This window comes from Panicum hallii, chromosome 9 (genome assembly GCF_002211085.1).
Source record: "Panicum hallii strain FIL2 chromosome 9, PHallii_v3.1, whole genome shotgun sequence".
Taxonomy (NCBI): Eukaryota; Viridiplantae; Streptophyta; class Magnoliopsida; order Poales; family Poaceae; genus Panicum; species Panicum hallii.
In genome coordinates, this window is record NC_038050.1 from 40,186,177 (window position 1) to 40,210,702 (window position 24,526).

Sequence of the window (24,526 nt, forward strand, 5' to 3'; positions counted from 1 at the left end):
AACAAGAACCTTACTGGTATGCTATGCATTTCAGACGTGGCACTGCGCCACGCAATTCTGAAGCAAGCGTGTTACAAAACCAAATGAAGGAAGCGCGCTCTTTTCCTTATTTCGATTGTCCAGTCCAATGTTTCTCTACTTTCTATATTGATGAAGAATCAGTGATAAGTGAACTACGTACCACCCAAATGGTTTAAACCCTTCGATATTGATCCCTATGTTTGTAACGTGTTTGTACAAATGCACTGTACGCGTATATATAGCAGCGTCAATTTCCATTACTGACTGATTGTGATTGCAGTACACACAGCTAGCTGCACTCGCCTAATATTGTTGTCGATCAGTTTTTATGCAGACATTAACATGTGAAGGAGCATGTCGTTCCAGGTATCGATGGCCCCGGGCAGGCACCAGTGCACGCAGTCGTGCAGGGTGAAGTGCTTCTCCGGCGTCCAGCCCCAGTACTTGCTCGGGTGCGCGTCCGCGCGAAGTATCATCGCCGACGTCGTGTCCATCAGCATCATCCTCACCTTGCCGCCCGCGTCCGCCGCCGCCTTCTCCGCTGCTGCAAATTTCTCCATCTATGCGCACGCTTTCGTTAGCCTTTTGCTATATATAGTAGCCTAGTAGGTTATTATTAGGCAAACCGAAAGAAACAAAGAATCAAAGCAGTGAGAACCTGCAGCTTGCGGAAATCGAACTCGAAGCCCTCGAGCCTCCTCTTCCCGCGCCGGTTGGCCCTCGTCCGGACGAAGTTCCCGTCCTTGTTCCACTCCCCGCCCTCGTACTGCGACGGGTCCACGGTGCGCAGCATGGCCGTGCCGCGGAATCGGCCGTCTGCGCCGGACAGCACCCGCAGCGGGGCGCGCGTGGCCATGCGCAGCGCGTACCGCGCGCAGCGTGAGGTCCGTGACGTTGGCGAGGAGGCAGTAGTGGCATGCGACGATCTTGCCGGCCTCGTAGAGCATGGACGGGAGGTAGAACCAGCTGGACGCCGATACGACGGCGTAGTCAAACTCCGCGACATGTGCCGCCCACACGTCGTCCGGCTCGTCGAGGTAGAGGTTCCAGAGCCCCGTGTGCGCCGGCCTGTCCTCGTCGATCTGCTCGTGCTGAACCAGGTACGGCGCCCAGAAGTTGGTCACACTGAAGTTGTACTCGCCGTAGTAGTACACCGTTTGCTTGCTGCTCGGCCAGCTCGGTTTAGGCTCCGCAGCCTGCACATGTACGCATCCGTCAAGCCTCCATGATGTACATTATATTTGCACAAAAAGGTTATTAGCTCCTACAAGTAGATGGAACAAGAGTATATGCATGTTTTACCCTGGTGAGGAGGCAGATGAGCGAGTCCTTGTGGTTCCTGGCGAGGGAGTCCCCCACGAAGGCTACGGACTTGCCCCTCATCATGTCGAGGAAGCGCCACGGGTCGAAGCGGGGCAGGTCGCAGCGGTCGGGCTGCCACCGCCCGTTGACGAAGCCGAGGTCCGTCTTGCCATATTTCTTGCAGTTCTGCACGTGGATCACCGAGCAGGTGTCCTTGGTCTAGTAGTGCGCGTCCAGGTCCGGCACCCAGTACCCGCTGAAGATGTTGCAGCCCTCGGCTCGGCGCTCGCGGGAGGAGAACCGCTGGGGAAATGTAAATGGTTGGTTCGGGAAGGTGAAGTACACGTTCACTGCAACAGAAAACATTTTTAAGGAGCGGGTAAAATTGCATTTGTAGAGATAAGTGCAGTACCCGCTTCTTCTTCTCGCAGCTAAAAATAATTGTTTACACAGGCGGGCTACCCGCCACTGAAAATCTATTTCCAAGAGCGGGTCACCCCTAATCCGCCCCTGAAAATCGATTTGTAGGGGCGGGTTTGGGGTGACCCGCTCCTGAAAATCAATTTCCACAGATGGTTAGACGGTCACCCACCCCTAGAAATATCCTTCCCGCCTAAAATTTCACTAATTTGAATTTAAATTTTCCAAATCTATTTCCCGCTACCTTTTAAATTTTTTTTTGCCAATTTTAACCTATCAAGCTAGTGCGCGATTAAATGTCATAGTGATCAATATGGAATATATTTCATAAATATAAATAATTGCATATAAAAAATTAAATCATATAGAAACAAAGCATACATATACATATATCATTACAGTATATTATTAAAGTGCTGCTTGAATATATATTTTTTTTCCTAGTTTCCAACTCTACTTGAGGCGGTAATGTGCTGTGGGTTCGTCCACTCACGAAGACTAATGTATTTATAGTCCATTGCTAATTCGTAGTCTTTATAAAAATATGTGCCCATTGGGTGGATCACTTCATGCATAATAAAATGGCATAAATCGCCTACTACTTTTAGGATTTGCTTCTCATGGAGTGGGCCCATGTTCCTTCTTGGATGAATCTACAATTAATGAATCCACAAAAATATTAAGCAATGTTAGATAGAGTCCCTTACACATATACATCTATCCTTGATAAAGAGTAGTCCCGTACACGTTCAAGATCAGTTGGTATCTCCCTTGCACCCGCATATTCGCACATGTAATACCCACAGTATCCAGAATTTGCAGGTTGCTTTCTCGACATCTTCTATCATTTTATTGAGTGTATTCTCTGTCGGAGGGGGCACTATTTTCTCGCCATGATACGTGGAGATCATGTAATTCTCAACAAAACCACCCACCAACACATGCGATCTGATTGTAGTTGTGTCGGTAAATACTCTCATATTCTTACATATTTTGCACGGGCAAAATATATTCCGTGTCTTCTTATTTCTTGCACGATTTTCCACAGCTTAGAATGAATTTATTAAGTTCTCCACCGAAACAGGCATCCGTCCTTCGTGCTTTATACATCCATGTCCTATCCATCTCTAAACATCATCAAATAATTTAAATAGACTAAAGCAAGCTCATCAATAATTTAGAAAATATATACCTTTATACATACCTACATATGCATGTGTGTAAATATAAAAAAAAAACTCAAATCTTCTTCTATCTCCTTCATGGATCTAGAAAATTTGTTACTTAGAAATGAGGCTAAAACATAAAGATTCATAATATAGTTCTCCTACTAAAATAATATAACTTTATCCAAAAGTTTGAGGCAAATAGATCCCCAAATAGCCATAAATATATACTTTTATGTATGCGTATATATTAAAAAATAATTTAACATGTAAAAACTAAAAGAATCAAAACCTAACCTATTATTGAACATCTAATTTTTGTTGACAATAACTATCATGCATATGTGTAAATATAGAAAAAACAAATCTTTCTCTCTCTCCTCCATGGATTTAAAAATTTGTTTACTTGAAAATAAGGCTAAAACATAGAGATTGAGCCAAAATGAATACATAATCTTGTTCTCCTAATAAAATAATATAACTTCATCCAAAAACTTGAGTCAAATGGATCCCTAAATAATAAATCTACACCATGGAGATCTAGATCTAGCAAGAGGCAAAGAGAGTACCATTTGAGCCTTAAAAATAATAAAAAGCTTAGAAAACCTTCTAGGCCTCCAACTCGAAGAAAATCAAGTTTGAAACCTTCCCTCCTATTTTTGTTTTTTTGCATTTTCGGGCAGCACCTCCCCGAGAAAGCAATGGGCTATCGGGAGGAGGAAGGAGGGGCGCCCAGATTTTTATCGGCCATTTTTAGCGACAGGTGATGGTGTCACCCGCTCCTATAAATATTTTTCCATGGGCGGATCGGTTGCTACAGTACCCCCGCTCCTTTGTAGGAGGGGGGGGTACATTTTGATCCGCTCCTGGAAAAAAAGTGAGATGTTGCTATAAATCGTTTTTTATAGTGAGACATGTAACAAATATGAGCTAGTGATAACCAACCTAGATTAAGTCTAGATAAAAATCCAATGCATCACAATCAAAGCATGTGGTTTGCTTATGAAACCTTTGCCGTCAAAACGTGCTTTGGAGGTATGGTTTTATTAATCAATAAAATCAATTTAGGTCATATGGTAATCTTAGAAAATCAACCCATTAGACCTTTAAGAGTGGCTTAATATACATACTCCTTTCGTTCTAAAATATAGTTTATTTTAGATTTTCTAGATTTATAGAATTTGCTTTGCATCTAGATATAGTTTATATCTAATAACATATTAAAATCTATGAACCTAAAAAATCAAAACGAACTATATTTTAGAACGGAGTGAGTATATTATATAACTCTATAAAATCATATTTAGCATTTTACTAGTTGATAATAAATAAATATAATCGTTTAAGATGAAAAAAGAAAAGAGGCAAAAAACAAACGATCCGATGTAGCTGTCCTCGTGCACCCACCAGGAGCCGCGATCTCGGGTCGCAACCGCAGTACCGCACCCTTTGGCATCACAAACGATGGACTACGCCGGAGCTGCTAACCCGGCCGCGGCGGCGGCAGCGGCGGCGGCTTCCGATTCCGAACACGCACACTACCCCCACCCTTACGCCGGCTACCCGTACCCCTACGGCGCCTACCACCAACCCGCCCCGGCCACAGCCACGGACCCGTCCGCCGCGGCCGCCGGCTCGTCATCTTATTACTACCCTATTCCTGGCGCCATGCCGTCCGTCGTTGCGCAGTACAACCCTTACGCGGCGTACCAATACTACGGTCCCCCGTCGGGTGCCGCTAGCGATGCGGGTCTCTCGGGATATTACTTCACCGCCGGCGAGTCGTTGCAGCAGGCGGCCGCAGCCGCGTCGGCAACGCAGGTTGCTCAGACAGCGACCGGGAAGGAGGCGGGGAAGCACTTCGGGTTCGATCCCCAGCGCTACGCGCAGGTCTGGGCGCTCCCTGCTTCGTTTTTTTTATATCCGATTTCATTAAGTTCTGTTCACATTTGGGGAATTTAGGTTGATTTGTGAGGTTTTTTTCTTTCATGTTGAGAGGGCTTTTAAACGAATCGAAGGCCTTTCTAGGAATTTTAGTCTTGTTGATTACATAGCACGTTGGATGAGTTGTGCTTCGTTTTTTTTTGTATCAATCAGATGGGGATAGTTGAGCACTATTGTGCACGGTAACCCTTGATAATTTTGATGGCTCACTAGTTATATTTTTAGCCATGTAACGGTGTAATACCGTTTGCCTGCTTCACATTCCATCATACACATTCTGGAGCATCAGTACTTCTTCGCTTTAGGAATTGTTGCCGCAAAATTACATCTCTTTTTGGGTAGCCTGCAAATTTTGTGGTATGGAATTGATACATTCTATTATCGCATTTGGTGCAAGAAGCGCATCACTTGGTTAATCTGACCTTTTATTTTGATGAATAAGGACCAAATCAGATGACAGTTTTTACCAGCCCCGTTTGTGGATTTTATCTGGCGAGGCTAAGTATTCGAGTAAAGCTGTTAATTAGGTTACCCTAGCATATATCAATGTGATAAGTTAATAAACCAGGCCACCGAATTAGAGAATTGCTTTTTTAGAAGCTTATTTTCTCTTGGATGCAACAAATTGGAGATGGTGAGGTAAGTGATGTCCAGAAGGACTTAGGAGCATGGCCAAACTGTTCAGAGTCGAGGCCTGCCAAGGCACTGTAGTATGCCTGGTAACATTATTGCAGACTTAATATGACGCTATCCATTTGGGTTATTAGGATAACTCTCAAATTTCAAATTAGTTGTACTGCTTGCTCCCTCCGTTCCAAATTCTAAGTCGTTTTTAGCTTTGTCCTTAGTCAAACTTTGCTTGCTTTGACCAAGTTTATAGAAAAATGCACGAATATGTACAACATCAAAGTAGTTTCTTATGAATGAGACTGGATATGTAGCATTTTGTCGCTTGATTGAAGATTTTTAGTCCTATTCATGTAAATGGGAAGGCAACATTAGGCGTAAGTTGCTAAGGATGAAGTGTTCACCCTTTCTTCTTCAACCAGACCTCAGAGCCTTGATTGGCAGCCTGGTGGCTGGCCAAGGGTGTCATACCTACCCAATCTTCTCTATACGAATGAAGATAGTTGTCTTGCCAGTTAACATTAGAACCCAAGAAAGGTAGCAGAAAACTTTTGGCATGGTAACCTTTGCCTTTTCTCCATCATACCTCAAATCTGCCCATTTACCATCGATTTTTGCATGATTCTTCTGAGTAAATTACTGAAAATCATATGTTTTGTTGCCAAAGCTGCAGAAAACCCCAAATTCATTTAAAGTGGCACTTAAACACATGGTTTATGGACCTACCCATAATTTGACTTCCACTTATCTTGTCTACTGACTACTGATGTCCATTTCTTAGTTTCATTTGTTAGGTCAACTCATCCTGCCCTTTGTATGACTTATTTTAAAAGGGGTGTACCCTGTGCGAAAGCTTCCACACAAGGTGGGGGTCTGGGGAAGGGACTTCCTAGACAGCCTTACCCATGCAAAACTCCTTTGAAATTCTGAGACCATTTTTTTGCTTATTTAAGTGAATTCCGAAAAGTGAACTCCAAAATTCTTGGAGGATGTGAAATAATATTTAGCCAATGGAAGATGTCTACAGGTCAAACTACTTTTTTTTTGCCATTTTTGGTTTCCTATCGTGTTCTGATTGTTACAAGCATGTGCATAATCCTGTGTGCCGCATTATTAAGTAAAACAATCTTCTGATTTGAATTTTTTGGTCTTTCTTTCTTTCTTTTGGCTCGGAAATGGGGTGACAAGTATTGCTGTCTCTAATGTCTTCAAAGTTATGACCTCAACCCTAACTTCTGATTGGAATAATTTGTCTAGCTTATTAGTTGATTCTAATAGACTATAGGCTTTTTTCTTTTGTTCAACATTGTGCTTGCTGCCTCTGCATATGTGGTGTCAACTCTTTACTGCTTTATTCTATTAATTTCATTGGCATGTTAACCACAGCCTGGTAACCTCAAATGGATCTTGCCCATGCTTCTGTCTCACGCTGACATCTACACAATTTCATTGGTTATTGGGATGATACCTGCATGTGGTACTTTCACAATGGACCATGTCAGGAGATGCAATGCATCTATATGTTAACCCAGAATTGCTACCTTCTAGTTTCCTGGCTGTGGACTCGTCTTGTATGGTTATATTGTGTAACACTATAACTGCTTTGAAGCTCCCTAATTTCAATTATATTTCTTTACATGCGACAAGCACGTGTTTTCAGAAATATAATAAATAAAAGTTTTTATTTACAGAAAATTAACAAACATTGAATGTATTAAGTTAATATCAAGTAAACTTGCTACTCTTCAAATATTCCACCAATTAAGCAGGAGTTTTGTATTCACTTGGATCAAACAACATTTGAATCAATCGTTTCTGGACCTTAATAACTGTGAGCGAATCAATAATTCTCAAATTTATAATTAAGAAATTTATTTTTAAAAATCATTTGATGATATGATGCACACTAATTTGACAAAAAATCACAAACAACACTTAAATATATGTCATCGTAAATGTAACAACAAATAAAAAATACAATCGAAAGGATATTGTGCAAATCAACTAACCAGTTGATACCCGGTCGCTTACATGATCAATTTTGTCATCAATATAAAATTCAGCACCATTGATCATTGTAAATGCACGAATAATAAAGACTATGTAACCGAAAAAATATTGCAGAATACATCTGTTAATTAGTCAATAGACCAGCTGCTTGTATGCTCAATTTTTCATTAGTAGGTTCTTGGTAGCACTCAACTTTGTTTAACAAAATAAACATGGAAAAATTAAATTAGCGTAAATGATCTCTGAAAACACATGTAAAGCAATTCAACTGAAAGATTTTATAGATACATGCATACACAACATGTACTTGTATCTAGGTTGGTTTGGAGGCATGCTCTCCTAACACCTGAATGCAATTCGTCGAGATGGAGATGCTGGAACAAGTACAACGGAGAAGGAGATATGTTATGTGTGTGTGTGTCGTTTGTCTGAGGTAGAGCTGCGACCTCACTTATATAGGCATGGGGAGAGAGGAGTCAATAGTATTAAAGGCAGCTAATCGTAGAAAGAAAGTAATCCGGGCAAGTATCAATCCTTGATTGTATAAATCACTAATTTAATCCTTGATTTCAGCCTACTAATTTTGAAAACCTTTAGTGCATATAGCATACATCTATAAAACAAGGAAAATAATCTGGGTAAGTAGAAATCCTTGATTGCACCAATTACTAATGCAATCCTTGATTTCAGTCAACTAATTTTGGAAATCCTTGGTGCATGTGGCATATATCTATGAAATAAGGAAAGTAATTCAGGCAGGTATTAATCAACGCCGATTGGCAAATGTGATTGATAATTGGTAATGGAAAGTGTACCATTGTAAATGGAATATGTACCATGATTGACACATAAATAAAACAAATGGAAAGTAGGAATGCATGAGAAATTGGACCCACCGAAGGGGGAAAAAAATTATAAGGACCGACCAAGATGATTACTGATTGTCATTATTTCCCTTGTTGCCGCGATGTATATAATTGATATCCTCAGGAAACAAGGCACGACGTATATTGAAATATATCAACACATGATTGATATTCTCAAGAAATAAAATCGATGATTGATTGGCGTCTGCAAAAGGAAAGAGGTAGATTATTTGCTGTCCGAGGATGCTTGATTGGCAATCGAGGATATTTGATTAGTGTCAACCCAAAGAAAGTGAAAACTTGATTGGCGGGCGCTTAAGGAAAGGAGAGGCCGGGTACACTGGGCGGGTTAGGTGCAAAAAGTTTTTAACTTTGGATGGAAATATTTTTCTTATTTCAAAAATATGGGTCTACACACCTTTCATCAAACCTCAAGGATTGGCAAGTGGGCCCTCTGTGAGGGGTACAATGGGTCTAATCTTGGTAGAAATTGATGGGATAAGTCTTGTACTGTTGGTCTTTGTGGTCCTCGGCATGGTGGTCTTGCTGCTCCAACTAGGACAGCATCTTAGACTAGCTTTTAGGACAGCATCTAGGACAGCATCTTAGACTAGCTTTTAGGACAGCATCTAGGACAACATCTTAGACTAAGCATCACTAGCTTTTAGACTAGTATCTTAGCATATGCTTGGCTGCCTTGGCCAGCTATAAATATGTATCCCCAACCCCTCAGATTGTCATTGCATTGTGTGAGAAGTAAACCAAAAAATTGCCCCAACTCCTAGTGCCATCCTCTCGATGAGAGTAAGAATTTCGATACTAACAACTGGTATCAGAGCTGTTCTATCCTGTACATTAAACATCTCGTGCTCATCTTCTTCCCACGCCTCCCTTAGTCCTCAGCCAGGAGCAGGAACACTGGCTGTCCCTGCTCACCCCTCTTCCTCTGCGCAGACGGGCAGCAGCGCGTCTGAGGCAGCCTCCTCCCCACGCAGCAGCCCCCCACTAGCGCGCCATGTCCGAAAGACAGTCTTAGCGCTCGGTCGCTTCGAGCGCGCGGCACCGGCAGGAGGCCGAGCTCGCTGCGGCAGAGGAACGCGAGCGAGTGGCGGCAGAGACCACTGCGACGGCGGCAAGGGCGTCAAGGCTGGCGGCGGCGGAACTTGCAGTAGCAAGGGCGGAAGTGGAAGCAGCAGCGGCGGCGGATGCAGCGCGTGCAGCGGCCGTGGAGCTCAAGGCTCTACGCGGCAGTAGCATCAGCAGCTCTGCCTCTGCCGACGACAGCATCGACGTGGAACTCAAGCAGGCCAGGGAAGCAGTGGGAGAGCGGGCGGTGCAGTGGGCAGCCGCGCACCCCAACGGGCACGGTGGCGGCAGCCCAGACGGGCGTGGACGAGCCGGCGGCACTTCTGGCAAGGACGCGCGCGGCGGCCACGTTCCTGGCGGCGGCGGCCGGGTCGACGGAGATCGCGGATCTTACAGGCGGCGCGGCTCTCCCTCCCCGGACCAGCGCCATGGTCACACAGGATCCAGGCTGTTGTCAGGGACATTGGCCTTGGCGGTGGGTGGCCTACCCTCACCAAGACCAACTACGTCGAGTGGGCCGCGGAGATGAGGGTAAGGCTCCAGGTGCGGCACATGTGGGAGGCAGTTTGGTACGGCGACGTTGACTACGACGAGGATCGACGGGCGCTAGATGCCCTCATTGCTGCAGTCCCGCCCGAGATGCAATTCTCGCTTTCAAAGAAGCGGACTGCCAAGGAGGCTTGGGACGCCATCGTTGCGGCACGCATCGGTAGCGACCGCGCCCGCAAGTCCACACTGCAGGCACTTCACAAGGAGTGGGAGAATCTGGCCGTCAAGCCAGGTGAGGACGTTGATGACTTTGCTCTCCGCCTCAACACTCTGCTGCAGAAGATGGTGCAGTACGGCGACGACACCTACGACGAGGAGAGAGCTGTTGAGAAGCTCTTTCGCTGCGTCCCCGAGAAGTACAAGCAGATTGCTCGCTCGATCGAGTCTCTGCTGGACCTCTCCACGATGTCGATCAAGGAGGCAATAGGTCGCCTCAAGGTCGTGGACAGTGATGAGCCGCAGCCTCTCTTGGGGCCTATCACCATTGGCACGAGGCTCCATCTCACTCGGGGACAGTGGGAGTCCTGCTAGGGTGACGGGAGGAGGGCTCCCCCCTCCTCCTCGATAGGCGGCCGTAGGCATGGCAAGCCGCGCAAGGCGCGCGGAGGCGCCCAGGCCAGGGTGCGAGGACGTGCCTAGGGCTGCGCCGCCGGCGCGCACAAGTCGGCACGAGACGACGCTTGCCACAACTGCACGGTGGCCATTGGGCCAGGGACTGTCGACAGCCACGACGCAGCCAAGCCCACATCGCATAGGTGGAGGAGGAGGAGCCAGCTCTGCTCCTGGCACACGCAAGCATCGAGCTACCTCCAGCGGCATCGGCCGCAGCGGCTCTCCTCCACCTTGACGAGCCGAGGGCACACGCCTTTCTCAGCGACACCTTCAACAACGACAAGACTGACGGGTGGTGCCTCGACACCGGTGCCACCCATCACATGACCGGACGGCGGGAGTTCTTCACCGAGCTTGACTCTAGTGTCCGAGGTTCCGTCAAGTTTGGGGATGCATCCGGCGTGGAGATCAAGGGCGTTGGCTCCGTCATCTTCACCGTCGAGTCTGGTGAGCATAGGCTGCTCACCGGAGTCTACTACATCCCCGCGTTAAGGAACTCTATCGTCAGCTTGGGACAGCTGGATGAGAACGGTTCGCGCGTGGAGATCAAGGACGGAGTCCTGAGGATTTGGGATTGCCGTCGTCGCCTTCTTGCCAAGGTAACCAGAGGTGCAAATCGACTCTACGTCCTTAATGTGCAGGTGGCATAGCCCCTCTGCCTCGCTGCTCGTCGGGATGACGAGGCGTGGCAGTGGCACGAGCGCTTTGGGCACCTTCACTTCGAGGCCCTGAAGCGGCTCAGTGCCAAGGAGATGGTGCGAGGCCTGCCATGCCTCGACCATGTGGAGCAATTCTGCGACGTCTGCGTGTTGACGAAGCAGAGGCAACTCCCCTTTCCCCAGCAGACGAGCTTCCGAGCCAAGGAGCGGCTCGAGCTCGTGCATGGGGACTTGTGTGGCCCGGTTACACCGGCCACACCGGGAGGACAACATTACTTCCTGCTGCTCATCGACGACCTCTCCCTCTACATGTGGGTGATGGTCCTCGGCAACAAGGGAGACTCTGCGGACGCCATCAGGCGCGCGCAGGCTACTGCGGAGGCGGAGTGCGGCCGCAAGCTGCGCGTACTGCTCACCGACAATGGCGGCAAATTCACAGTGGCTGAATTCGCGTCGTACTGCGTTGGTGAGGGCATTCAGCGCCACTACTCCGCGCCGTACAGCCCGCAGCAGAACGGCATCGTCGAGCGGCGCAACCAGACGGTTGTGGGGATGGCTCGGGCCCTCCTCAAGCAGAGGGGGATGCCGGCTGTCTTCTGGGGAGAGGCGGTGGTGATGACTGTCTATATCCTCAACCGCTCGCCTTGTTAGTAGCAAAATTTTCACTCTCACTGAAAGTGAAGATGACACTAGGAGTTGGGAATTTACTGAGTTTATTTCTCAAAATCTACCACAATGCCATACCCTCCAAGGGGTTGGAGATACATACTTATAGGCTGCTATAGGCTGCTAGCCAACCAAGAATATGTTATATGCTACTCTAAGATGCCAAACTAGATGTTGTCCTAGATGCTAACTGCTGTCCTTAAAGCAGTCAAGATGCTGCTGTCCTATCTGCTCTAAAAGCAGTCCAAGATGCTGAGAAAACCACTCTGCCCACAAAGACCAAGTACAGAGACTTATTCGCATCATTCTCCCCCTATGTCTTGTGCGTCGTCTTGTGGGAAATATGGACCATCCCGGTCTTGGAGCAGAGCTCCAAGAACGTGATCCTCCCAAGAGGCTTGGTGAGCAGGTCTGCAAGCTGGTCCTTGGTGTTGATGTAGCCTGCCTTGATGCTCCCTTCCTCCAAACAGCCTCGGATGAAGTGGTATCTCACCCGGATGTGCTTGCTCCGTTCATGGAAAACGGGGTTCTTTGCCAGGGCCAGAGCAGACTTGCTGTCCACTCGGAGATCCACCGCTCTAGCGTCTCTGCCGAGGAGATCACCGAGCAGTCGAGCGAGCCAGATCGCCTGAGTCGAAGCGGTGGAGGCCGCGATGTACTTGGCCTCGCAGCTGGACAGAGCTACCACCTACTGCTTGACCGACTGCCAGCTGACGAGGCACTTGCCAAGGAAGAAGAGGATCCCACTGGTGCTCTTGCTGGTGTCGATGTTGCCGGCGTGGTCGCTGTCACTGTACCCGACGAAGTGTGCCGCTCCGGGGCACCTCGGGTAGTAGAGGCCGTGGTTGAGAGTCCCCGCAACATAGCGGATGATCCTCTTCACATCCTGCTGGTGCTCCGTCGTCGGTCGCTGCATGAACCGACTAACGTAGCCGACGGAGAACGCCAAGTCCGACCGTGTGTGGGCGAGGTAGCGAAGGCTCCCCACAAGATGCCGGTACGAGGTAGCGTCCACCTCCTCTGCCCTGCTATCACGGCTCAGCTTCACCCTCTCCTCCATCGGAGTGAGAGCTGGGTTGCAGTCAGTGAGCCCGGCTAGCTTAACGACGCGCTTGGCGTAGGCGGTCTGCCGAAGTGTGATGCCGGAGTCATCCTGGTGCACCTCGATCCCCAGGTAGAAGGAGAGAGGCCCCAGGTCACTCATCTGGAAGGTGGCCTTAATCTCTTCCTTGAACGCCGCCACCTCCGCATCCTTGGTGCCGGTGGTCACCAAGTCGACGTAGACGCCCACCAGCAGGACATTTCCTCCATTGCCCCGCCAGTAGACGGCCGCCTCGTGCGGGCTTTGCTCGAAGCCCATCCTCCTGAGCGTGGAATCCAACTTGGCATTCCATGCCCTTGGTGCCTGCCGCAAGCCATAGAGGGCCTTGCGCAGGCGCAGCACCTTGCCCTCCTTGCCGGGGATCGCGAATCCCGACGGCTGGTGCATGTAGACCTCCTCCTTCAAGTCGCCGTTAAGGAACGCCGACTTGACGTCCATGTGGTGGACACGCCAGCCCTCCTGGGCAGCAAGCGCAAGGAGGAGTCGCACGGACTCCATCCGTGCCACGGGAGCGAAGGCATCGTTGAAGTCGATCCCCTCCCGTTGCAAGAAACCTCGTGCCACCTAGCGAGCCTTGTGCTTGATGATGGCGCCGACTTAATCCCTCTTCAGCTTGAACACCCACTTAAGGGTGATCGCGCGGTGACCACAAGGGAGATCAGCAAGCTCCCAGGTGCGGTTCTTCTCAACCACATCCATCTCCGCCTTCATCGCGGCACGCCATGCCGCGTCTTTCTCGGCCTCTGCGAAAGACCGAGGCTCGCCGTCGTCGCACGCAAGGTGCAACTGCCCCTCCAGGTCGTGAGGCACTAGTCTCGGCACTAGCTGGTCGCCGAGAAGGTCCTCCATCGTATGGTACCGCAGCGGCTCGCCGTCATAGCACGCGTCGATGCGCTCCTCATCGTGAGAGAGCAGGGTAGCGAACTCCACCGGGCTGGGCTCGACGTGAGCTAGTGCTGGAGTAGACATGCCCGGAGAAGTGGCTATCGGTGCTGGAGTGCATGGCGTCACCGACTGAGGTGGAGCCGACGAGGAACTCGTTGTAGCCGGAGTCGTGGCTGGAGAGCGTGGTGTCGCCGGTTGTGGTGGAGTCGGTGAAGACGACCTCGTCGCAGCCCGAGTCCTGGCTGAAGAGCATGGTGCTGCTAGGGTAGAAGGCGCCGGGGTCAGTGAAGGCTCGGGGACTGGGGTAGGCACGCTCGTCGAAGAGGAGCTGCCTACTCCCCCAGCTCCGTCGAAGTGGAAGTACTCAACAGTGAAGTCGTCGTACGTCGGAGTCGAGCCGTCGTCTACCGCCTTGTCCCACGCCCATCCTCGGCCTTCGCCGAACACAATGTCGCGCACGGTGCGCACACGCTGTCTTCGGGTCGAGGATGCGGTAGGCCTTCGATCCCTCCGCGTAGCCGATGAACACTCCCGGAGTGCTCCTGTCATCGAGCTTGCTGACGTGGCCAAGCTCCTTGGCGAACGCGAGGCAGCCAAAGGCCCGCAGGTGGGAGACCGCTGGCTTCCTGCCGTCGAGTGCCTTGGTAGGCGAGTGGTTGAGGATGTAGACAGCCGTCACCACGGCCTCTCCCTAGAAGACAGCCGGCATCCCCCTCTGCTTGAGGAGGGCCCGGGCCATCCCCACAACAGTCTGGTTGCGCCGCTTGACGATGCCGTTCTGCTGCGGGCTTTACGGCGCGGAGTAGTGGCGCTGAATGCCCCTCTTCAGCGCAGTACGACGCGAATTCAGCCGCCGTGAATTTGCCGCCGTTGTCGGTGCGCAACACGCGCAGCTTGCGGCCGCACTCTGCCTCCGCCGCAGTCTGCGTGCGCCTGATGGCGTCCGTAGCCTCTCCCTTGCTGCCGAGGACCATCACCCACATGTACGGGAGTGGTCGTTGACGAGCAGCAAGAAGTAGCGTCGTCCTCCCAGCGTGGCCGGTGTCACCGGGCCACACAAGTCCCTGTGAACGAGCTCGAGTCGCTCCTTGGCTCGGAAGCTCGCCTGGTAGGGAAACGGGAGCCGTCTCTGCTTCGTCAACATGCAGACGTCGCAGAACTGCTCCACATGGTCGAGGCACGGCAGGCCTCGCACCATCTCCTTGGCACTGAGCCGCTTTAGGGCGTCGAAGTTGAGGTGCCCGAAGCGCTCGTGCCATTGCCACGCCTCGTCGTCCCGACGAGCAGTGAGGCAGAGGGGTTGTGCCACCTGCACATGGAGAAGATAGAGACGATTTGCGCCCCTGGTTACCTTGGCAATAAGGCGATGCTGGCGATCCCAAATCCTCATGACTCCGTCCTCGATCATCATGCGCGAGCCGTTCTCATCTAGCTGTCCCACGCTGATGATGGAGTTCTTCAACGCGGGAATGTAGTAGACTCCGGTGAGCAGCCTGTGCTCACTAGACTTCGCGGTGAAGACCACGGAGCCGACGCCCTTGATCTCCACGCTGGAGGCATCTCCAAACCTGACGAAGCCTCGGATGCTGGAGTCAAGATCGGTGAGGAACTCCCGTCGGCCAGTCATGTGGTGGGTGGCACCGGTGTCGAGGCACCACCCGTCGGTCTTGTCGTCGCCGGAGCTGTCGCCGAGAAGGGCGTGTGCCTTTGGCTCGTCAAGGTGGAGGAGAGCCGCTGCGGCCGGTGCCGCTGGAGGTAGCTCGATGCTTGTGTGTGCTAGAAGCAGAGCTGGCTCCTCCTCCGCCTGTGCGAAGTGAGCCTGGCCGCGTCGTGGCTGTCGACAGTCCTTGGCCCAGTGGCCAGACTTGCCACAGTTGCGGCAAACATCGTCCTGTGCCGGCTTGCGCTCGCCGACGGCGCCACCCTGGGCACCTCGGCGCGCGCCATCCTTGGCACGTCCTCGTGCCCCAGCCTGGGCACCTCCCTACGCCTTGCGCGGCTTGCCGCGCTTATGGCCGTCTGTCGTGGAAGAAGACTCCCCCTTCTTCCCATCACCTCGGTAGACCTTCCACTGCTTCCCAGCGAAGTGGAACTGGCCGCCAATGGTGACAGGGTCTGAGGAAAGCTGTGGCTCGTCGGCGTCGATGATCTTGAGGCGACCAATCACCTCCTCAATCGACATCAGGGTGTTGAGGTGGAGGGCGAAGTCGTCGAGGTCCTCACCCGGCTTGAATGCCAGGTTCTCCCACTTCTTGCGAAGTGTCTGCAGTGTAGAATTGCGGGCGCGGTCGCTGCCGATGCGTGCCGCAGCGATGGCGTCCCAGGCCTCCTTGGCAGTCTCCTTCTGTGTGAGCGAGAACTGCATCTTGGGCGGGACTGCAGCAATGAGGGCGTCCATCGCCCGTCGATCCTCGTCGAAGTCGACGTCGAAGTAGTAGACCGCCTCCCACAAGTGCCGCACCTGGAGCCTGATCCTCATGATCGCGGCCCACTTGACATAGTTGGTCTTGGTGAGGGTAGACCACCCACCGTCCCTGACGATGGCCTGGACCCCGTAATGGCCTTGGCGCCGGTCTGGGGAGAGGGAGTCGCGCCGCCTGTTGCACTCTCCGTCGAGCCTGCCGTGTCGTCGGTCACGGGCCATCTCAGCCTCCAGCTGAGCATCCCTCTCCCGCAACCGCTGGGCCTCCAATGCGCGGCCATCAGGTGCACCTCCGCCCGGAGCGCCGCTGCCATGCGCGCCTCCGCCCGGAGCGCCGCCGCTGTGCGCGCCTCCGGCAGGAGCACCACCGCCGTGCGCGCCTCCGCCCGGAGCGCCTCCGCCATGCGCGCCTCCGGGAGCACCGCCGCCATGCAAGCCTCCTCCAGGAGCGCCGCCGGCACGCTGGCCTCCTCCAGGAACGCCGCCGCCGTGCTGGCCTCCTCCGGGAGCGCCGCTATAGGCGTGCTCGGCTGCCCACCGCGCCGCACGCTCTCGAGATGCATCCATGGCCAGCAGCTTGAGGTCTGCGTCGGTGCTGTCGTCAGCACAGACGGAGCTGCTGGCGTTGCTGCGTAGAGCATCGGCCTCTGCTGCCGCCGCCGCTGCTTCCGCCTCCACCTCCGCTCTGGCTGCAGCCAGCTCCGCTGCTGCCAGCCTCGACGCCCTTGCCGCTGCGGCAACGGTCTCTGCCGCTGCCCGCTCGCGCTCCTTCGGGGCAGCGAGTTTGGCCTCCTGCTGGCGACGCACGTTTGAGGCGACTGAGTGCCGAGAGTGTCCTGCGGACATGGCGCGCTGCTGGGGGGCTGCTGCTGCAGCAGCTTGTCTGATCCGGAAGGGAGTTGAGCAGGAGCAGCTGGAACTGCTGCTGCTGCTTCTGCTGCCGGCAGGGGCTGCTGCGAGGCTATGGAAGGGGATGAGCAGGAGATGCTTAGGCTACAGGATAGTATGGCTCTGATACCAGTTGTTAGTAGCAGAATTTTCACTCTCATTGAGAGTGAAGATGACATTAGGAGTTGAGAATTTTCTGGGTTTATTTCTCAAACTCTACCACAATGCCATACCCTCCAAGGGGTTGGAGATACATACTTATAGGCTGCTAGCCAGCCAAGAATATGCTAGATGCTAGTCTAAGATGCTAAACTAGATGCTGTCCTAGATGCTAACTGCTGTTCTAAAAGCAGTCAAGATGTTGCTGTCCTAGCTGTTCTAAAAGCAGTCCAAGATGCTGAGAAAACCACCCTGCCCACAAAGACCAAGTACAGAGACTTATTCCCATCACGCCTACCAAGGCTCTCAATGGCAGGACGCCGTATGATGCTTGGCATGGGCGCAAGCCGGCGGTCTCCCACCTGCGGGTCTTCGGCTGCCTCGCGTTCGCCAAGGAGCTTGGCCACGTCGGCAAGCTCGACAATAGGAGCACTCCGGGGGTGTTCATCGGCTACGTGGAGGGCTCGAAGGCCTACCGCATTCTCGACCCGGTGACACAGCGTGTGCCCACGGCGTGCGACGTAGAGTTCAACGAAGGGCGAGGATGGGCATGGGACAAGGCGGCGGAAGACGACTCGACTCCGACGTACAACGACTTCACTATCGAGTACGTCCACTTCGATGTAGCTGGGGGAGTAGGCAGCTCCTCTTCATCGAGCGTGCCTACCCCAGTCCTCGAGCCTACACCGATCCCGACACTCGCTACTCCGGCAGCGCCACGATCTCCAGCCACGACTCTGGCTGCGACTAGCTCTTCGCCGACACCACTACTGCCGGCGGCCCCACGCACTCCAGCACCACCGGCCACCCCTCCGGGTACGACTACTCCAACACCAGCTCGTGTCGAGCATAGCCCGGTGGAGTTCGCTACTCCGCTCTCTCATAACGAGGAGCGCATCGACGTGTAGCACGACGGCGAGCAGTTGCGGTATCGTACGATGGAGGACCTTATCGGCGACTAGCCGGTGCCGGAACTGGTACCTCGCGATCTGGAGGCGCAGTTGCACCTCGCATGCGATGACGGCGAGCCTCGGTCTTTCGCAGAAGCCGAGAGACACGCGGCATGGCGTGCCGCGATGTAGTCGGAGATGGACGCGGTTGACAAGAACCGCACCTGGGAGCTTGCTGACCTCCCTTCTGGTCACCGCGCGATTACCCTTAAGTGGGTGTTCAAGCTGAAGAGGGATGAAGCCGGCGCCATCGTCAAGCAAAGGCTCGATTGGTGGCACGCGGTTTCGTGCAGCGGGAGGGGATCGACTTTGACGATGCCTTCGCCCCTGTGGCACGGATGGAGTCCGTGCGACTCCTTGCGCTGGTTGCCCAGGAAGGCTGGCGAGTTCATCACATGGACGTCAAGTCGGCGTTCCTTAACGGCGATTTGAAGGAGGAGGTCTACGTGCACCAGCCGTCGGGGTTTGCGATCCCAGACAAGGAGGGCAAAGTGCTACGCCTGCGCCAAAGCCCTCTATGGCTTGCGGCAGGCACCGAGGGCGTGGAATGCCAAGTTGGATTCCATGCTCAAAGCGATGGGCTTCGAGCAAAGCCTGCACGAGGCAGCTATCTACCGGCGGGGCAACGGATGAAACGCCTTGCTAGTGGTTGTCTATGTCGACGACTTGGTGATCACCAGTACCAAGGTTGCGGAGGTGGCGCGTTAAAGGAAGATGAACGCCACCTTCCAGATGGGTGACCTGGGACCTCTCTCCTTCTACCTGGGGATCGAGGTGCACCAGGACGACTTCGGGATCATGCTTCGACAGACCGCCTACGCCAAGCGCGTCGTTGAGCTGGCTGGGCTCACCGACTGCAACCCAGCTCTCACTCCGATGGAGGAGAGGCTGAAAATGACCCGTGACAGCACGACGGAGGAGGTGGACGCTACGCAATACCGGCCTCTTGTGGGGAGCCTTCACTACCTCGCCCACACACGGCCGGACTTGGCATTCTCCGTCGGCTATGTTAGTCGGTTCATGCAGCGACCGACGACGGAGCACCAGCAGGCGGTGAAGAGGATCATCCGCTACATTGCGGGGACTCTCGACCATGGTCTCTACTACCCGAGGTGTCCTGAGGAGGCACACTTCGTCAGGTATAGCGACAGCGACCACGCCGGCGACATCGACACTAGCAAGAGCACGAGCGGGACCCTCTTCTTCCTCGGCAAGTGCCTCGTTAGCTGGCAGTCTGTCAAGCAGCAGGTGGTGGCTCTGTCCAGCTGCGAGGCCGAGTACATAGCGGCCTCCACCGCTTCGACCCAGGCGCTCTGGCTCGCTCGACTGCTTGGTGATCTTCTCGGCAGAGATACTGGAGCGGTGGAGCTCAGGGTGGACAGCAAGTCCGCTCTGGCCCTGGCAAAGAACCCCGTTTTCCATGAACGGAGCAAGCACATCCGGGTGAGGTACCACTTCATCCGAGGCTGCTTGGAGGAAGGGAGCATCAAAGCAAGCTACATCAACACCAAGGACCAGCTTGTGGACTTGCTCACCAAGCCCCTTGGGAGGATCAAGTTCCTTGAGCTTTGTTCCCGGACCGGGATGGTCCAACTTTCCCACAAGACGACGCACAAGACCTAGGGGGAGAATGATGGGATAAATCTTTGTACTGTTGGTCTTTGTGGTCCTCGGCATGGTGGTCTTGCTGCCCCAACTAGGACAGCATCTTAGACTAGCTTTTAGGACAGCATCTAGGATAACATCTTAGACTAGCTTTTAGACAGCATCTAGGACAGCATCTTAGACTAAGCATCACTAGCTTTTAGACTAGCATCTTGGCATATGCTTGGCTGCTTTGGCCAGTTATAAATATGTATCCCCAACCCCTTAGGTTGGCATTGCATTGTGTGAGAAGTAAACCAGAAAATTGCCCCAACTCCTAGCGCCATCCTCTCGATGAGAGTAAGAGTTTCGATACTAGCAGAAATTATTTTCAATTGTTTCAACTTTTATTATAGTATAGATATAGATTATTGTGATCCATTGTTACGCTGTCGGTGGTTTGGCAATTTAGGCGGTGAACCCTGGTTACGCAAAGCGTAGCCGCTGGTAGAGGAGGAGCGAGGTTTTTCCCCTCGGCTTCCTATTTTGTTAGAGAAGATAGAGATAGGAAGGACATAATTGCATTGCTTGATTATTCTTTGGGTGCCCTACGGCTTACATAACCATCCGGCCAACTAATATTCCTTAAGAATCTCAAATAACCTTCTGAAGAAAGCACCAGCTAATTGTGCAGCAAGAAAACTCCTCTACAGGCCTTATTCTAGCAACTTCTTATTTTGTTGGCCCTGATTTGTTGGCCCTACAGGTGTATCTTTTACCCTACATGACATCTCTCCCCCCCTCGAGGAGCAGCTCGTCCGCGAGCTGGAATTGTGGGTAGCGCTGGACGAAGGACTCAACATCTTCCTAAGTGGCTGATGAAGGAGGTTCACCTTGCCACTGAATGAGCACCTGGCGGACGCCTCGCGCCAAGCGGACCTTTACTGCTACTGCCGGAGCCGGGACTGCTGTGCCGTTATGCATCGGTGGCGTTGACTGTGGAGACTCCGGGGGCTGACCGTGGAAGCGCTTGAGGAGGCTGATGTGGAAGACGTCATGCACGCGGGCGCCCGACGGTAGCTATAGGCGGATGATGACCACATTGACGACCTCTGCGACCTGATATGGCCCGTAGTAGCGGGGCCGGAGCTTGCCCGACGTCACGGTAGGCAGGGAGAGCAGGGTGCGATGGCGCACACGCAGCCATACCCAATCCCCCACCTTGGTATCACGTTCCAGCCGATCCTCATCGTCCACACCACCGCTCAACCTGACGCCCGCTGCTCCAGTTCCTGCTGCCATGGCGGAAACCACCACCGCTGAACTCACGGTTCTCGTCAAGTCTTTGACCGAGTGTTATGGTGTCGGTGGTTCGGCAGTGGTGGAAGTGGAAGCGGCGAACCCTGGCTACGCAGAGCGTAGCCGCCGGTAGAGGAGGAGCGAGGTTTTGCCACTTGGCTCCCTATTTTGTTAGAGAAGATAGAGATAGGAAGGAGATAATTGCATTGCTTGATTATTCTCTGGGTCCCCTAAGGCTTACATAGCCATCCAGCCAACTAATCCTCCTCAAATTACTCTCAAGATTCCTTAAGAATCTCAGCTAACCTTCTAAAGAAAGCACCAGCTAATTATGCGGCAAGAAAACTCCTCTACAGGCCTTATTCTAGCCACTTTCCTGGTTTGTTGGCCCTGATTTCTTGGCCTACGGGTGTATCTTTTACCCCACATGACATCCATACATATGAGAAAACTGATAATGTCTATGACAGTCTGATGGGAGTGCAATGTCATCTCTTTGTTTCTGGATTACATTCAATCCACCACTAGTGCAATTGTGATTATACCCTCGTTTCCTTAACTTTGTTATCTTACTCTTACTATTCACAAGTCAATGCGATTTTGCCCCTATTTTGACCGTTGACTAGGGGTAAAATCGCGTTGACTAGGGGTAAAATCGCGTTGACTTGTGAATGGTAAGGGTAAAATCACAATTGCATTGTAAAGTAGGGGCAAGAACACAAATGCCCCGTCATGTAAACTTGAGTCAAGGTTACAGTGTTGAAGCCATAGTGTTACTGTTACCAAACTGAGGAATTAATTGAAAGGCCATATTGTAGATTGAAGTGCTAGATTTTGTTTTGTTTGTTCCCACCTAGTGTTCCTGTAACATACAATTGAGTTGATATTCAGCACAGGTTGGTTCCTGATGATCTAGACTCTTAGTGGTCTCAAACTAAATTTTTGCAGTCATTGTTTTGGTATAAAGTAGCAGAAAAGAGACCCAAGCATAGCTTGAGATAAAGCCTCAGGGGGACAGCCACTGCCCCCTCTTTTCAGTAAAGAGAAGTTATGGAAATGGCCATCATTTGTTAACCCAAATTTGCCTGCGTGATTCATGATACTGAAGCAGTATTAAGCTTTTGAGAAAGGGGGACCTGAGCACAGACACCATACTTGTGAAACTAGGAAATAGAACAAAATGTAACAACAAAAAACTCTTTCAATCCCAGGCTATTTGGGGTAGGAAAATTAGCAGAAAATGTAAGTTTATGAAAATTGGCATGTTGTCAATGGAAAAATGTTAGTGAAGTAATTTAATTGAACTTTATAATTTATGTGAAATCTTTGAAAGTTGAAATATTGAAAGCCTTATTGGCATGTTGCCAAGGTTCAAATAAGCAACCCTATTTAGTGAAATTATTCAGTATGTGACTGGACAAAGGAACAGCAAGCCATTTATTCCCTATGTTCCCAGCATGCTGGTTGTCTCATTGTATAAGCCTTACTGATTTTTTTGCCAATGACTAATTGTTCAATAGATCGTGTTTAGCCCATTTGGCTTCTATATTATCTTTTGATATTTCATGGATGACAGATGGTGTCTGTCAATGTTATTTCCCCATATTTGGTATTGATTTTTGCCAATATGCATCTGTTTCTTTTTCACTCGTGGCATGGTATATCTTTTTGGTTGGTCAGTTTGCATTATATTCTTTAATTGGGTACAATGCCATGATGTGTTTTTCAGACTTGCCATCCTTAATGGTGTCTGCTTACCAGTTGATATACATTATTTCTCATTCCTTGCTTTTTGAGCACTCTGTAGGCAGCAGCCGCTAGAGCATCCAATGGAATGACAGAACCAGCTGCAGCCCCAAGCATGCACCATGCCCAGTGGAATGCCCATTTTGGGCATCCTGTGCTAAAGAATGTCTTGAGAAAACAAATGAGGAAAAAGCCGAAGATTGTGCAACCAGCACCATGTGAGGTCTGCAAGATTCAGTGCGATACCCTAGAGGTTCTCATGATCCATAAGCAGGGGAAGAAGCACAAGAAAAACTTGGAGAAGTTACAAGACTCCATTACCCCAAAACCAATACTAAAGCCCCCAAGTAATGCCATGGGACCAACTATGGTGCCTTCCGCTGCTGATAACTGTGTGGTTCCAGCTGTGCAGCCAAAGAAGAAGAAGATCTCCTCAGCAGCAACGCCAGCAGATCTGGAGGTGAAGAAGAGGCGAGTTCTTGAGGCCGGAGCAGCTCAAGGAGAAGTAAAAATCTGCACCGTTTGCAATGTTGTTGTAAACAGCCAAAAAGTCTACGAATTTCACATAGCTGGGCAGAAGCACCAGGCCATGGTACAGAAGCAGCAATCGCTGCATTTTGCAGCATAAGATGGGTTCTTGTCCAGAAGTTTCATAGGAACCAGAATTCAGAACGTTCATATATTCAAATGTGTTATTAACTAGCTAGGGATCGCCAATCTCTACTGTTCCTGTACTCTTGTAGCGTAGCAAACGTTTCTTAGATTGTGGAGAACCAAAAATTGTACTCTGTCTCTACTTTGTTTATCAACGTGTTCACATTGCAGATCATGAAATATGTTCTTGCTATTTGAGTTTACATCCCTCTTATTTTCAGGCGTTGGACATTGGACACCAAGGTTTTTCTTTAGAAAAACTTCCATTATATATTTATATATCAAGTACAACAAACAGAGATGGGATCAAAAGGACCCCAAGTTACACTCCTAAGAGAAACCGATAGATTACACATAGGTTGATGTATCCTATTGGCACAAGAAAAAACTACTGAAGTCTGGGAGTTCCTAGATTCGGCCTGTGAAGCAAGGCCGTGAGAACCGAATGCTGCCAGGGTCAATGCTGCTAGCTCTGCCATGAGAACCGAACTAGCGATTACCTCGGCTTGAATCTCCAGATAGTCCTGCATCAACAAAGCAGATAGCTGCACGTTGCTGGTCTGAAAGGTTTAAATCAGCCTGCAAATTAGACCAGATAGAAGAAATATTTTGAGGTCTGATGAGCTGTTGATGCGCTAAATCCATTTTGGATCCCTGCTCTTGACGAAGATAAGATCCATTCCCTGCATTGAAAACAATCTAGAAGACTGAATGTCTTGGATGCTATTTATTTTGGTTGGGCCTTGGTGAGGATCGTCTTCGTGTCCACGCAGTCCACCCCCTAATCTTCCGTACCGACATCTCCTGCCCCTCTGTTGCGGCGCTTCTGGTCTTGCTCACTGGACTTCTCCACGACGGCTTTCTATTCCACTTCCATTCCGTTCGAGAGGACCCTTTTTGTTTCATTCA

At 50.9% G+C, this 24,526-nt stretch overlaps 1 protein-coding gene and 1 pseudogene across 1 annotated transcript; one reads left to right on the forward strand and one right to left on the reverse strand.

The window, feature by feature from the left end:
- Positions 1-347: 347 nt before the first annotated feature.
- On the reverse strand, positions 348-1,689 carry LOC112873050 (annotated as a pseudogene).
- A 2,628-nt stretch (positions 1,690-4,317) lies between these two features.
- LOC112875307 (zinc finger RNA-binding protein) lies at positions 4,318-23,797 on the forward strand. The gene is made up of 2 exons (XM_025939111.1): positions 4,318-4,799; positions 23,025-23,797. The coding sequence occupies exons 1-2, from the start codon at positions 4,374-4,376 to the stop codon at positions 23,589-23,591; spliced, it is 993 nt and encodes a 330-aa protein (XP_025794896.1). The 5' UTR covers positions 4,318-4,373; the 3' UTR covers positions 23,592-23,797.
- Positions 23,798-24,526: the final 729 nt, after the last annotated feature.

Excerpts from the sequence above, each read along its gene's own strand:
- LOC112875307 (XM_025939111.1), top strand. The coding sequence starts at position 4,374 with ATGGACTACGCCGGAGCTGCTAACCCGGCCGCGGCGGCGGCAGCGGCG. Across the intron at positions 4,800-23,024 it reads ATCCCCAGCGCTACGCGCAG|GCAGCAGCCGCTAGAGCATC; the intron begins GTCTGGGCGCTC and ends AGCACTCTGTAG.